The sequence below is a fragment of the Lissotriton helveticus genome, chromosome 11 (assembly GCF_964261635.1).
Source record: "Lissotriton helveticus chromosome 11, aLisHel1.1, whole genome shotgun sequence".
Classification (NCBI taxonomy): domain Eukaryota; kingdom Metazoa; phylum Chordata; class Amphibia; order Caudata; family Salamandridae; genus Lissotriton; species Lissotriton helveticus.
Window position 1 is genome coordinate 528,363,675 of NC_136072.1, and position 16,677 is coordinate 528,380,351.

At 44.3% G+C, this 16,677-nt stretch overlaps 1 protein-coding gene across 2 annotated transcripts in view; it reads left to right on the plus strand.

The window, feature by feature from the left end:
- Positions 1–16,677, plus strand: part of LOC144791492 (ubiquitin carboxyl-terminal hydrolase 47-like) — a 340,820-nt gene that overhangs the window by 117,821 nt on the left and 206,322 nt on the right. For both annotated transcript variants that reach the window (XM_078666187.1, XM_078666188.1), the window contains exon 4: positions 10,627–10,754. In XM_078666187.1, the coding sequence (XP_078522313.1) occupies positions 10,627–10,754 (128 nt within the window). The remainder of the gene's footprint in view (positions 1–10,626; positions 10,755–16,677) is intronic.

Genomic DNA, 16,677 nt, shown 5'->3' on the forward strand with positions numbered 1-16,677 from the left:
TACCTCACTTTTGTGGGTAGGCCTAACGTCTGTGGGAGGAAAGGGCCCAAAAGGCAACATGGACACAACACATTTTTCCACTCAAAAATGACCCTTTTTTCCAAACTGTGTAGTTGTGGATCTTGGGCCATAGCTCAGCTGGCACCTAGGCATACATGACAAACTTGCACATTTTTTAAAACAAGACACCAGGGGGAATCCAGGTTAGGGTGGTTCTCACCAGGTTTGTTTCTAGCCAGAATCCCTTGCAAACCTCAAACATTGACTAAAAAAACAAATTTTCCTCACATTTCTGTGACGGAAAGTTCTGGAATCTGCTCGAAGCCCCAAGTTTCCTTCTACGCAGCATTTCCCAATTTTCTTGATACAAATGGTACCTCAATTATGTGGGTAGGCCTAATGCCCGCGATACGAAATGGCCCAAAAGGTAGGATCGATGCATCACATTTTTCATAGTAAACAGATGCTTTTCATTCAATGTGGATAGCTGTGGATTTTGGGCCCTAGCTCAGCTGAAACCTAGGCAAACCTGCACTTTTTTAAAACTAGACAACTGGGGAAGTCTAGGATGCATGGCTTGTGTGGTTCACATAATTTTACCCAGAAGAGTTTACAAACCTCAACATTCTGCTACAAACACACATTTTCCGTAAATTTATGTGTGGAAAACTTCTGAAATCAGCAAGGAGCCACAAATGTCCTGCCACCCAGCATTCCCCCCAAGACTCCTGATAGAAATGCTACCTCACTTGTGTGGTTAGGCCTAGTGTCCATGACAGGTAAGGGGCCCAAGCACAACATAGACACATTACATTTTTGCATTGAAAACTGACCCTTTTGTTTTTTTGCAATGTAGGTAGCTGTGGATTGTGGGCCCTAGCTCAGCTGGCACCCAGGCCAACCTATTAAACGTGCACCTTTTTGAAAAACAGACAACCAGGGGAGTCTAGGGGTGCATGACTTGCATGGCTTTCATCATAAGCCTTTGCAAATGTCAAACTTTGGTAAGAAACACATTTTCCTCACATTTCTGCAATAGAAAGTTCTGGAATCTGCAGAGAGCCACACATTTCTTTCCACCCTGCATTCCCACACTTCTCCTAATAAGAGCGGTACCCCACTTTTGTGTGTTGGCCAAAAGATGACGACACAAAAGGCCCTAAAGCGCTACATTGAGAGATAAGCAATAATGGTAGCTACTGTATTTGGGGATTTGCTGTGGGACGACCCATGCAACCCTTTGAATCATAGACATTTGTTTAAACTAGACAACTAGGGGAGTCCAGGGTGGTGTCCTTGCATGGATCTCATGAGGTTTTCTTACACTAAATGCCCTGCAAACCTCAAACTTCGCCTGAAATGATGCATTTTTCTTCCATTACTGTGAGGGCAAGGGCTCCCATTGACCTTTGTTTAATCTGTTCCTTTTAAATAAAAAAATATATTTTTATTACAGAAATGACATAATAACAGAATCAAGCATGAAAAAGAATAATACAGTACATGATATCTATGTAATTACTCAAATTTACTATTTTCAACCACCCCCCACCCATCCCCTCCGCCCAAAGGATCGCTACAGGAGGATCGGAAAGCACAATAAATAAAAAAGAAAAAGAAGAAAAGAAAAAGAGAGACAAATTTGAAACAGCAACTTTAAGATTCAGCAGGGACTAGGTCAAAAAACAAAAAAGAAAGAAAAAACAAGAACCATCCATTTCATCAGAGGTTTCATCAGACTTCACATATCCTTAATTTTCACAATTCAGCCAATTGGTTAGAGGCTCCCATATCAGTTCCCCCTCTCTTCGAGCCCTCGGACCTCTCCTCTTAAAGACCAGTAACTCCCACTTCCCGACATTTATAAATTTGCTGAACCATTCATGTACTTTCGGGGGAGCAGGGTCTAGCCACACCGTTGCTATACACAATCTCAACGTAGCCATTGCTACAAAAAATAGCTTCCGCTCTGGTTCAGTCATATTTAGATCTACTACCCCCAACATTATAGCCTGAGGTGATAGTTGTATCATGTATCCAAACACTTGTTCTAACCGTTGTTCAATATTGTTAAGCAATGAGATCCAACAGGGGTAGGATGAAAACATATGAATACTATCTACAGCAAACTCCCCACATCTGGGGCAGTTAACTCCCACCACCCCGCCCCATTGTTGTATACGATGTGGGGTTATGTACAGATTAAGCCAGGTCTTAAAACATTGAACCTGGAGGTTTGCGGATATAGTAGCGGTATGACTAAAACCTAATGAATCTTCGCATGCCTCCTGTCCGGCATGTAATCCAGTCTGCCAACGGCTAAGGTGCTTAGCTAAGTTATCACTCCTTCTTTCATTTACCATTTTGTAAATCATAGAGATAGTCGATTGCCCCCCCCCCCCTTTCAACAAGCGGAATACAGGTCCAGCTAACAGTTTTTCTGAAGAAAAAATCTAGAATCTGTAAAAATTTAAATAAATGCCGATTACTAATACCAAATTTCTGTTTTATACATTCAAAGGTCAGTACCCCTGTTTCCGAGACAATATCTCCTATTATAGTAACTCCTTGTACAATCCATTCTCTAAAATAGCCATCCCCAAAAATTTCCGGTAGGAGAGTATTTCCTGTAACAGGGGTATATAAGTGTATTCTCCCAATATTATATAGTTTCCGCACGGGCGTCCAGACTTTGAAAGCCGCCAACAAAACCTTAAACCTCACCCGTTTGAAATAAGCTAAATCAATATGTCTGAATAAAAAACCCCTAGCCTCTTCCCCATAAATTAAACGATAAATTGATATATCAGACCCATCCAGATCCTCACCATCTAGTAATTCGGCAATATGACTCAGCGTTATTGCCCAGTAATAAATCTGGAACTTTGGTAGGGACCAGCCCCCCCTCTCTCTAGGTAGCGTCATGTATTTCATAGCTCGCCTAAGTCGTTTACCGGCCCATACGAATCAGGAGATTATTCGTTCCAATTTTATAAACCAAATTTGATCTAACACTAAAGGAATAGCTTTAAAAAAATACAGAATCTTTGGTAAAAAAAATAATTTTAACGACATTGCATCTGCCCATCAGTGTTAACTGCAGATTGTTAATCCGGCGCGCATCGGTTTCGATTTTGCCTAACAGAGGTTTTAGATACATCTCAACAATCTCCTCAGGTTTAGAACTTATCTCTATCCCTAGATATTTTGCCTTACCAATAGCCCGTGGATCCACCAGCGAGATTTTATCATTGCATATTATTTGAATTTTAGCATCATTCAAATGATACCCTGACAACCTACCAAACTGTGATGTCATAGTCTGAATTTCTGGCAATACAGTCCGCGGTGAATCTGTCAAGATAGCAAGGTCATCCGCATAACCAAGAATTTTAGTGTCTCCACCTTTGGATCTAACCGGATGGATCAAAACATTAGAAATACATTTTTTAATTGAAGGATCAATATAAATTGCAAATAATAAAGGGGAACACGGACATCCCTGCCGTGTACCTCTTAAAATATTAATTGTACCTGTCTGAATTCCCATAACCAAGATTTGAGCCATTGGTTGTTTATACATGCTCTGAATAGCACGGATGATTCTTTCCCCAAGACCATAATGCCTCAATATGGCCCATAAAAAAGGCCAGGAGACCCTGTCAAAGGCTTTCTCCGCATCTAGCAGAATTAAAGCCATAGGGTCTCGCGAAACCTGAGTAAAATCAAATAACGCAATTGTGCAGCGTATATGATCAATCGTTTCTCGCCCAGGCACAAATCCATGTTGTTGAGAGGACACAAGCTTTTTAATCACCCCCGATAACCTATTTGCAAAGATCTTGGCATATATTTTTATGTCACTATTGATAAGCGTGATTGGGCGATAAGACCCCATCTCAGATGGACTCTTGTCTTTCTTTAAGAATGTAACGATTCTAGCTCTTCGCCATGATTCAGGAGGGGCATCCCCATTTTGAACTCTACGGAGGTCGGAAGGCCTTATAAAGTTCGCCCGGAAATAATCTGGACCAACAGCTTTGCCAGCAGGGAGAGAGTCTATAGCTTGCCAGAGTTCATCAATTCTAATTTCTGCATCTAATATATCACGTTCTTCCGAGGATAATGCGTCGACCTTGATTTCCTTAAGATATTCCTGAATTTCGACCTGCAATGCCTCATTATCGCCAATATCCTCGTTATATAATTTTTGGTAACATTTTTGGAAAGCAAGAGCTATGGCCCCCTCCTCAGTCACTAGACCAACATCCGGGTCCAAAATATTTGTAATGCGTGTGGCAGACTCTCTTTCTTTAATTCTTACAGCAAACATATGTCCTGCTCTTTCGCTGTTCTCAAACATTTTAGATCGCCAAGCTACAAATTTGCTTGCCGCTTTAGCATGTGACAGTTCTGTTATAGCTGACTTTGCTATAATGGTCTGTGTTTGGGCTGCATCGCTATCCCCGCCCTGCCGTATCACTTGGGCCAGCTTCATCTCGGCCTCCTCTAAATCTTTATACAATCTCTGTAATTTGGTCTTTTCTTTCTTCTGACCTTCCCAACCATAACGAGTTGTTTCCCCCCTTATCCCGGCCTTAAGTGTATCCCAAACATTTTTAATACCTGTACTGTCTATATTTTCGGCTAAAAATCTTATAATCCATGGGGTCATAGATTCAATGTACTTACTATCCCTAAGCAGGCCACGATTAAACGTCCAAACGTCTGGTTTGTTCCTACAAGATTGTATATTAACCTCAAGCAAAAGCGGATTATGATCCGACATTACTCTTGGGAATCTGATAATACTAGAGCCTTGAGCGAGAGCAGATGAGATAAAAAAATAGTCAAGCCTCGAACAAATTTTATGAGGTTCAGGAAAAAAAGTAAATCCTGGGTCATTCCGATTAAAAAAAGCCCAGGCATCAATCAGGTCGTGAAGATCTATCATGTGTCGTAAGGCCCTATAAACTTTTGGCTTTCTGCCTACATATGCCATCCCTTATTGATTCATAAGTTCAAAATCCATATTGATATTGAAATCACCGCAGATTATAAATGGTGCCGGCCAGCCTACTAACTCGAAATTCAGCCATTTATATAATTCTGGGTCATCGAGTACAGGGCCATATATAGAGCATAGTGTGATATTTTTATTCTGGAATTTGCCGTGCACAATGACCCAGCGGCCAAAACTGTCAACAGAAGAGCAAATTTTTTTAACCTTCCCCCGTCGTGCTAAGATAGCAACTCCTTTGGTCTTAGCCTCCAATTTAGTCCATGATACCAGTTGATAACTCTCAAAATCTAGAAGTTTGTGCCGACTGGCTTCTATGTGCGTTTCTTGAAGGCAGATGATATCTGCCCGCAAGAATCGCAGATCTTCTCTTATCCAACGCCGTTTGTTCGGGCCATTAAGCCCGCAAATATTTATGGAGGCTATTCGGATGTTAGCCATGCCTCTGAAAAAATTTTCCTAAGAGGAAAAAAAAAAAACACAACCGGCCCTTTGTATTATTCCTAATTCAATTGGCTAATTTCGAAAAACAGACTCCAATCCTAACCTTCCCTCCCCCCATAGCGCATCTCCCACCCTGACCCCCTCCCCCCTCACCCCCCCATCCCCAAACACAGGCAAAACAGGTCCATAGGCCCATGTGATGCCTCCCACTTCTCGAGTGTCCCCCGGTCACTCCCTGTCTATATATCCTCCTAGCGAAGGAGCGAGAAAGAAAACCCCAAAAATCAATAAATCCAAGAAGAATCAGTGAAAAAACAAAACAAATGTGTAAGACATCTTAGCTTTTAGAAAATCAAGTCCCAAACGATGATGAAATCTGGGTTCTATACTAAGAGTCCCCAAGCCATTAGCCATCAGGAAGTTCTTTCAGGTATTCTTTGGCCTGTATTTCTGAAGAGAAAACCTGTATCTTGCCACGAAAGATGACCTTTAAACATGCAGGGTTCATTAAGAACACCTCGCATCCTTTCTTTTGAAAAGAAGTCATCAGTAGACCAAGTCGCCACCTCCGTTCCACTGATGTGTGGCAAAAATCTGGGCGCACAAAAAAGGTATGACCCTCTGCAGATCTTTTGGCATCTGGATGTGCTTTTTCAAAAATAGCTTGCCTCAATAAAAAATTGCCGAAGAATATCAGAATAGCCCTCGGCTTTGCTTCAGGATCGGAGTTCTTTTTCAGCATGAGAGGAAATCGGTGCACTCTCTGTATCTCAGTTTCCCAAGACCAATGAGAGAGCTCAGGAAAAGCAGCTTGAAACAACTTCAGAACAAATCCTCTGATATCTTGACCCTCAGCCTTCACCTCAATCCCTAAGAGTCGGAGGTTATTCCTGCGAAGCCTATTTTCGGAATCTTCTAGGTTCCACATTATATCAGCCAGTTTCTCATCATTAGCTGTAGTTTTCGTTTCGGTATTCTGTAGCCCGGACTCAAGCTCGACAATCCTTTCCTCAAGGACCGTGGTCATGGCTATAACCTCTGAGCATGCCTTAGTGTTCTCTGGATAGCCCCTTGTATCTTCATTGTCGCTAGCTGAGCCCTCTTATGCTCCTGTCGTGCCTCACTTTGAATAGATTTTAACATGGCATAAATCAAAGTGTTGGAAGGGGGTGAGTTGGATTCGCCCCTGGAGCCCTTCCGCTCTTTTTCATGAGTCCTTGGTCCTCCAGATCCCGCAAGACTGATAGCGGCCTGTGCATAGTCCCACTGAAGATTATTACTGGTCGGAGAGCCATCGCTATCATCATTCCTTGGTCCCTGTATGGCTGTCAGCCTGGATTTGCTATGGCGGGGTGTGGTCTTTTTCAGTGTGTCAGCTGTATTTGGGGGGCTTTCACTCTCTGCACCAGAAGTAAGATTTTCGTTAATAGAGTCCTCAGTAGATTCAATGTCAGACTCCTCGGCATGAGAGAAGAAGCTATCGCCATCTAGGGCCTCCGATATGCTGCCAGCCTCTAATTCAGGTTTCCCTCGAGCAGGGGTTGAGAAGATAAAGGAGTCCCCCTGCTCCAGTAACTGACTCTGAGGAGATTTTTCGGCCGCAGCATTATTAGACCCCTTAAACCCCTCAGCACCGCTGGATTCATTGCACGTAATAACTGAGGCCTCAGGTAGTGTCAACAGCGTGGTCTCGCTTTTTGCTCCTACAGCTATCTTAGCTTTTTCCTGCCCCCCAGAGTCTTTTCCGCCCCCGCCTCCGTCTCTCTGCACATCCGGGGCCATCCCATTTTTATCAATACCAGTAATGGTCATGCCGGCAAGAGGGGTTTGCGAGACTAATGGAATTTGTATACATTTTTTAATTGCAGTTACTTTCCCTGAAAACATCTCTGGAACGGTTACTACCTTCCCCCGTCCCATGCCTTCAGCTGCACCTGCCATAGTACCCGATTTTCCACAATCCTTTGCCCTGATATCATCGCTCTTGCTGGGTGGAAGTTTCTCCACAGGTTTCTCCACGGGTTTCCCTTTAATCAGCCCCGCTTTTTTGGCACTCACCGCCATTGCCCTGAGTACTGGTTTCTCCGGCTTGTCCTGCTTCCCCGCTCTCTCTGGTTTCTCCGCAGCCGGCGGAATTTTCTTTGTGCTGACAGCTGCCCCTTAGTTTTGGTGACTACTGCGGGAACATTCCCGTTCTTGCGGGGGGGCATTGAGTTTAGCTGACCGCCGAGCGCGGCTAACTCACTGTAAGCTTTCCGCGCTCTCTCTGCTAGCCACACCTCTCTACAAGCCGCACAGACCGCAGCCAAAACCTCTGTGTTTCGCGGTCCACCAACATAGATCTTCTTCGCGGACAAAAACTCCTTAACAACTTCCTTGAGCTCCTAGAAATGCGTCCAGAATCACTGATCCTTCACCGCAAGTAACTTTCTCCTTCTCGATCCAAAGACCATCCAATACTGCCGACTCGGACAGGGAGTGACGTTCACTCGATTCAAGTGGCCGCCATCTTGCCTCCAACTCTCTGTTTGTTTAATCTGTTCCTGTAGCGGGCACTAGGCCCAACCATTCAAGAGGCAGCGTTTTTATCAGCACAAATATAGTAATGCAGAGTGGTAGGAATTTTGATATGTGCATGGGCTTCTGGATAATTTACCTGGTGAGAGTAATGCAAGTCATGCACACCTGGACTCTCCTGGTTGTCCAGTTTTTAAAAATGTGCGGGTTTGCTAGATTTGCCTAGAGGCTGGCAGAGCTAGGGCCCACAATCCACAGCTACTCACATTGCAAAAAAGAGTGTGTTTTCACAGCAGAAATGTGATGTGTCTATGATACCTTTCGAGCATTTTCCAATTGTGGGCACAAGGGCTATCCACACAAATTGGGTTATTAGGTGGAAACAGGTGTGAAGGCTGGTTCATTGACAATTTGTGGATCTCAACTCCAACACAAAACGAAAATAAATGAGTAATCTTAGCCATGTACACATTTCAGGATTTGCCCACATTCTAGGAAAGTGAACAGAATCAATGCAACTTATATTACGCTGGACACCTGTGGGTGTTTAGATTGCATAAAAAAGAAGAGTTCTTAGTAAAGGCAAGATCCACATTTTGGCTGATAGACAAAGGCTCAGTCTCCCTGGTGGAGGACTTAACATCTGCCAGGTTGAGAGTACTCCGCCTGCCAAAAATGAGAAATGACCACCAAACTGGCCTTCAATCCCAAAACAGTGGCAGGAGCCTCCATCATTGTAGTTCCTGTCAATGCCTTTTTATGTTTGATGCACTGCTCCATCAAGAATCCCTTCCAGTTTCAGAAGCATCAAAGGTGTTTTGACCACACAAAATCAGAGGGTCATCTTTAGGACAGAAGCAATTTAATGAGCAAGACCTAATATCTGAAAACCAAACGGACAAAAAGAGGGCACTGAGTTTGTAAGAAAAAGAAGAATAAATATAGAGGAACCAAACCACAAATAGGCCTTGTAATACTTACGTTATTACAGTACACAAATTAGACTTGCAACATATCAAAAAAGAAGAATAGCTCACCCATAAAAAAACAGGAAAATCCATCAAAGCCATAAATCGGCTTGTTCCAAAGATTAGTAACTAAACACATGGTAAGTCACTTAAACGTAAATAAATCATCTAAGAAAACAAGAATCTACCACTTACTCACTCCCAAATCTCACCCTCAAAACATCAGACCACCAAACAATAATATGGATTAATTACTTAATAACTAAACACCGGATGAGAACTAATTTAGAGTGATCTGCCACCAAGATAAGCAAAGAAATATGCAATTTACTCAAGCCTAAGAAATAACCCTAAAAAAAATAAAGACATCAAACCATAATGTGTAACTAATCCTATAAAAGGAAGAAGGAAACAGCTGGTTGCAGCTTGTGGGGTTATAAAACCAAGCAAAATGGCCCGAAGAGCCAGACCTTACCAAGTAGCTCTCTAATTTAGCTATTCTAGTGTGGCCATGTCAAACTGGAGAACTCTACACACACAAAAAGGCCAAAGCCACGCGCCCCCCAAAATAAAGAGTTTGTAGGCAGTGCTGATAATAAACATAAAAGAAATATTACATTTACCAAGAATGCCTGAAAAATTGGTCCACAACAGCGAGAAAAAATAATAAAGACGTTAGCGTTTCCGAAGAAATAATTAACAAATAAGTAAAAAGACCTAAGAAGGTGCCGGACTTGCAAAATTGCCTCGCTCACAACGTCACAATAAAAGAACAGATAAGAATAGAGTATCAAAGAGTGAAATAAATCATCTGATGGTCGCTCTCAACATCGACTCATAGTTGCTAGTTAATAAAGCATTTTGAACAACATGTATAAGGATTTCACAGAAGTAGTTCTTATAGAAAAAGCAAAAAATAATAAAAAAGGCATGTCATTCACCCCAATTCAATTGAATATAGACAGAATAAAGATGTACAAATACTGCTCATACATGCTCCTTATACAAGTTCCTATGGCACCATCACAGAATTGCATTTCTCCATTGTATTGAGTTAATGTGTTAAGACGCTATGCTTAGCCTATGAAGCTTTGAATAACATGGGACCAGTTTTCTTAAAAAGTATTTTCGATTGGTATCATCCTGGTAGGCGTCTATGCTCTACTGACGCTAGGCTCGTGATGGTTCCTAGGATTCGCACCTCCAGTTGGGGGGGGGGGGTCAAAGCATTGGTTATGGTACGGCCAAATTGTGGAATACGCTTCCAATGCATATTAGGTCAGCATGTTCACTAGCCTCCTTCCGAAAGAGTCTTCAAACCTGGCAGTTCCAGATTTAGTTTCATGATCCCTTGGGCTTACTTTTAGTTTCAGAGCCAAGACACCTCCGCAAATTCGCACATTATCTCAACAGAGGATTAGGCACGTTAGAGTCTGTTCTCCCAAGGCTAAGAAAAAACTCTGTGCCCTGTATTGTATTTGGGATGGGGCAGGACAGGCATGTTACGCTTTGCATCTCGTTGTGAAAGAAAATCAAATTACCCCACTTTATCTTCTTTGGAAACTCACAACTGAGTGCTGCAGTCTGCTGTCAACATGCTTGCAATTTTAAATTTTCACTGCATGTAATCTAACGTTTTATTTATTATTTAAGCATCTTACGTTTTATTTCTTCTAGTGAATGTGATGAGCCTATGGAGATTGCTAGACCTGTCGACGAACTGCAGGCACTTTTTATTAAGTTGCGATTTGGAAATTGCCCTCCTTCGACAAGGAAACTCATGAAAAGCCTTGGGATAGAGAGTGGTAATAATCTTTCATTTTTGTAACAATTGATTTGATATACAACTTTCATGAGCTTTAGTTTTGTGAGTGCCTCTTCTCTGCACTGTACTATTCAATTTTCTTTTCCACAAATGATAAGGAGCCTTTCCACAATGCCATGCAAAAGACATTAATATCAAGGTGTCTAGTAATGTTCACACCACCACAGCACTGGACTCTCTACTAAGTAAGGCTAAACAATGGATAGGTTCCAGTGCTAAAAAAAGGAATTCTATGTCCGGACCGGAGGCGAGAATTATGCTTTACTTTCTTCGCTTTCTTTGTTACAGCAGCCATTTCTTCATTGTTTATCATTTTCAACAATAAAAAGCGAAAAAACTACCAATCTAATGAATCCCTAGGAATGGTTCAACAATAGCAGTCCAATCAGGCTTGTCCAGGTCGCTTATAGTCCCTTCTGTATGTTGTGACCTCCTCTTTCTTCACTGCTTGCAGCCACAGATAAGTCCCGCTTCTCATGCCTTCATTATTGCAGTGTGAGTTGTTTCCTAATTTATAAAGATAAATGTGTGTTTAGCTGCTGTTTACAAAAGTATGCAGCTCTTGTGTGTTTATGGCCGCTGGAACGTGTCTCGCATCCCTCCGTGGCCGCTGTCTTGGTGCGGGTCCGCGCTACTGGTCGGTCCTCTGCCCTCTAGGTAGGTGGTCTTAGCTGATCGGTGCTTGGCTCCCGATGCGCAATTCCTGTGAGTTTCTCGTCAGTCGGAGCACAAATCACGTGCCGGTAACTGTCAGCATTGGAGCCTTGGCTAGGGAGTAACCCCCAGTAAAAACTGGAGTCTTCTAAAATTTCCAAAATATATTTCTGACACCCTTGCAAGGGTTGGTATTGTGTGTGTGAAAAACGCCACCCTTGAGTCTGCATTTATTTGTGTGGCCATGCAAGCCTCTCCGAGGGAACACACTACTAGGCTACTATTCTCCAGTGATTTATTGGTACAGGGCGTAAGTGTTCTCAGGGTTTAGACCCCTAATCTTTGCAGCTCTGCCCACACCAAACCTTTGACTGGCTCCCCAGTCCCACATTTGCATCCCTCTGACTGCCCACATTTGCCCTAGCAAGTGCCTTGTAGCACTATTTGCGCAGATTTAGGCATAGTTCCCTGTCTAGTTACCTACCTGCTTTGCTCCCTTCAACTTCTATCATGGAAGGTTCAGGTGACATGTTTGAAGACTCCTTGTCTTACCTGCCTTGGGATTATAACTTCTATGAGGCCGTGGACACCTCCATTTATAGGGCTGTTGACAAGGCCATGGGTCCCATTGAGCAGTGCCTTGCGCAACTATTTGTGCCAAACGACCCCATGAGGCACAGAAAACTACCTACTCCATGACGCCCCAACCCTTCTGGATTTGGACAACATGCCAGCGAAGCCCCCATGAGGATGGCGTAGATCACGATGCATTCCCCCTCCTTAAACCACCTTTCATGACCCAGAACCTCACAGCCTTGACTTCTGACACAATGGAACTTCTGGAACTTGTGTCTCCCCTCTCACCCTATCAGCAGAATGGTGACTCGCAATCCAATGAGGAGGTTGGGTTTTCCAGACTCTGGTGACCTTCCCAGCCCCCTCAATCCCCTCCCACTGCTGAGACATGGACCAATATGTTGGACCCCAAAGAAATTCTTCAATCGGTTTAGAGGCAGAGGCTTCAAGGGGCAATCCAACCCTGCTAATTCCGGTGATTGCTCTTTCTTCTCCTTGGGTACAGGTGGGAGTAGGAGGCAGCCTATCGCTTTCCTCCACATTTGGAAGACTATCACAACAGACGTGTAAGTTCTGCAAACTGCAGGGTTTCCAGATAGAGTTTTTATGGTGCTCCATTTCAGGCTGTCGGCCCTCGACCAATCCAATTCTCTTCCCAGGAGGCTTCACTTATAGGTGCGGTGGGCCAGTAGCTCTTGGTAGAAGGCGCTATTCGGCCACCCCTCGGATTTGTCAGCAACCTTTTTCTAGTAGACAATACCGAGGGGGAATGGCGGTCCATAATCAGCCTATGAGAGTTCAAGGAATGGCTGGTATACCGCCATTTCAAAATGAAGGGTATCCACCTCCCGCGGGATGTGCTGTAGCCAGCCAACTGGATGGTCAGCTTGGATCTCAAGGACGGCCATCTGTCCTCCCCAATCTTTCCTCCTTACCGAAGTTTCCTCCAGTTTATTTGGCGGCAACAGGCATTCGAATATTCCAATCTTCTATTCGGGCTCTCCTTCACCCTTTGGCGTTTTACCAAGGTTCTCAAACCAGTGGTGGAACACTATCGGGCGCAGGATGTGAACGACATGCTTATCATGACCCAGAGCTCTTGTCAGCTGTTGCTCCAACTGCAGACTGTAATAGACATGCTGAAAAGTTTGGGGTCCATGGTCAACGAGTCAAAGTCCTCTGCAGAAAGCGATCTTCTTGGGGTTCGTGATCAACTCAACCACATCCACGCTGAGTCTACCATCTTGGAAGATCATGAAAATCAGACATGAGCTGAGGAGAACCCTGGTGAAACGACGCACTTCGTTTCAGCAGATCACCCACCTTGTGGGTCTCCTTTCATCTCCCATCCAAGCCACCTTCCCGGGTCCTCTACACTACCGGGCCCTTCAGCGGCTCGAAGCCTTCCATATGCGCAAGGGGCTCACTTACTCCCAAATGATATCACTCACGGATGACGCAAGGGAGGAAATCTCCTGGGGCTTTCTCATATGGGTGCCTGGAATGGAAGACCGATTTTTGGACCAGCCCCGGATCTCGTCAAAGAATCCAAGGCCAGCAGATCAGGCTGGGTCACACAATGTGGTGATGTGTCCACTGGGAGTTCTTGGTCCCTTCAGGAGCTGACCTTGCAATTGCTTGCAACTCCTTGCCTGCTAATTTGCAGTCCGATGTTGGAAGAGAGACGTAATTCAATCATGTGTTCTTCTCAAGATGGACAATGTCTCTGCAGTCTGATACATCAATCATCTGGGGGGGGGGGCAGACATGCCAAGGTTCTCTCCGACTTGACAAACAATTTTTGGCAGTGCTGCCTGGAACATCAGGTCTCAGTGACAGTGGAGTACCTTCCTGGCCAGGCGAATCAGGTGGCAGACTGGCACTCCCGGCATTTATGAGACTCCAGTCTGTGGAAGCTCCATCTGTAGGTGTTCGCCGATATCCAAGAACGGTGGGGCAGTTTTCGGTGGGCCTGTTTGTATCTCAGTTGGATCACTAGCTACCCAGGTTCTTCAGCTGGAGACCAGATTCACAAGTGATGGATACCTTTCTGCTGGCTTGGGCTTCAGAGCAAGATTACCTGTTTCCTCCTTTCGTAATGATCACTCGGGCTTCAGCCCAGATCCGGAGACAGCAAGTGGATGGGGTGATGATCACGCTGACTTGGAGGTCTCAAGTATGGTTTCCGGTTCACCTGGAACTTTCCTGGGATTCTCCATTCTGACTACCCCTGTTTCCTCAACTTCTTCTCAGTCTGGATCGGCTCCTACACCAGTTGGTGTTGGAGGTCTCCCTAGGGCTGATGTCTTGGCGGATTACAGGGGCCGCTGGTCAGTCCTGTGTTTTTTGAGACAGGCTAAGGCGCTCATATCCAGAGCATGGGCAGATAATACCATCAAGCGGTATAAGCCAGCTTGGACTAGATGGACATGTTGTTGTCTGCAAAGCAATGTAAATTCCATGGTCGCAGACATTGTTTAGGTCTTCAATTCCCCGCAACTCTGGCAACTGGTGGTTTGGCCCATCTGTCCTGTAGGACGTTTTGTTCTGCTATCTCCGTGGGTTTCATCCCAGTGGAAGAACACCCTTTTGTGTGCCGTCTTCTTAGAGGGATTCGGTTGTCTTTTCCTCTGGAATTGCACAATTGGGTGCTCTGGGACGTCAACCAAGTGCTCAATCTGTTTTTGTCCTGGCAACTCAATAGGTTCCTTTCCTATAAGGAGCTTTCAGTGAAATTGGCTATGCTTTATGCCTGGTATCCTATAGGTGGGTTTCTGATGTTAGGCACCTGGATATAGCAGGCAGAATCTTTTCCCCATCAGGGGTGTCCTTTAACATTAGTAGACGGGCAAAGTCCAACACCAGGTCTATTGTATATCCAGCTTTTCAGGTATTGTATATTCAGCTTTTCAGGATTCTCTGAAGTCATGTGTGGTACAATGTCTCAAACCATATGAGGAAATGTCTGCGGAGTTTAGACCTCCCGGTGAGAGACAACTCACATTGTGAAAACCACATAAGACAGCGTCCTCCCCCACCATTGCCCGGTGGGTGCGTTGGGTGATGCAGGAAGGTATTGACCTAATGGTCTTTGAAGCCCATTTGGCTGGAGGAGTTATGGCTTTACAGGCTTCGCTTGGAGTGTGCCTAGAGGACATCATGAATGTGGCAGATTGAACCTCTACCTTCAAGAGGTTCTATTTTAAGCCAATGCTAGATGTGGCTCCTTTGGTAACAAGGAAGCTTCGAACCAGCATAATACACGCCTCCGGTTCTGACATAGAATGAAAGTTGTTTCTAACTAACGTGTAGGAAAGTTTCAGTTCTATTAAGGACGCGAATGCGAGGATTATCCCACCGCAAGGTTTTTCTCTTTATGTGAAGTAATTTTACCAGTTAATGGTATTCTTTAGAATGATGTTTTGTGGTATGACTTATTGTACTGGGAAGAGATCTATATTGATGACTCTCTTTGCTTATAGGATGGGAGGGTACTAAACAGGATCTATGAAGTCAGTACTGAGGCTTGACTCACTTAACGAAAGAGGAGGTCACAACATAGAGAAGGGTTTGTAATTGACCTGGACCAGCCTAACAGGATATTGTTGGGACTAATGTGTTATATGATTATTATTTACAGAATTTGTTAAGCGCATTGCTACCCAAATCAGGCTTCCCAGCACTAGTCGTCCCTGCTGGAAACTATCCTAATTACATTTTAAAGATATATGTTTTTAATTGCTTTAAGGAGCTGGACAGATTGGTGTCAAGTCTAAGACTGATGGGCAGAGATTTCCACAGTTTTGGGGCGAGGTAGCCAAAGGACCGGCAACCACTTCTACCCATCTTAATTCTCGGAACAATGAGAAGGCCTAGCTTGGTTGATCTGAGTTCTCTGCATGTCTTGTAGGGTTTTATAAACTAATAAATAATCTGTAGACCTGATTTTATTTAGTCGGTTGCATCAAGCATAGTGCCTTGAATTGGACTCTTTTTGCCCATTGGCATCTAGTGCAGGATGACAAGTGCTGGGCGAGCTGATTGGAGTCTACGTACACCCAGTAGCAGTTGGACTGCAGTGTTCTGGATGATTTACAGCCTGTTGATCACTGTGATAGGGTTGCCTAGAAATAGAGAATCCCCATAATCAAGGCTCAATAATATCAATTCAAACACAAGGAGATGATGGACGGAGCGCTGAAACTTTTCAGACACCCACCACCAGTCACAGATCTGGGTTGAATCCATCATCGTTCTTTAGCTCACTTTGCCACCCCGATTCAGACAAAGCCATATGCAAATCAGTCTTGACCCTGTGCCTCATGGGTACAGTCTGGCCTGAACTGCCAAGCCATGTCTTCCCTGGACCGGAAACAAGCATCCTGGGACATGTTTCTGGCTAACAGCCGTCATCAGCCAGGCTAGCTTGAATCCAGTGGCAAAGTGAGCAAGGGACCCACGTCTGGGCATACCCTGCCAACTTAGTGGGAACAAAGCAAACACGAGGAGATGATGGACGGAGCGCTGAAACTTTTCAGACATCTACCCCCAGTCACAGAACTGGGTTGAATCCATCATCGTTCTTTAGCTCACTTTGTCACCCCAGTTCAGACACAGCCAAATGCAAATCAGTCTTGACCCTTTGTCTCATGACTACAGACCAGACCGAGCTG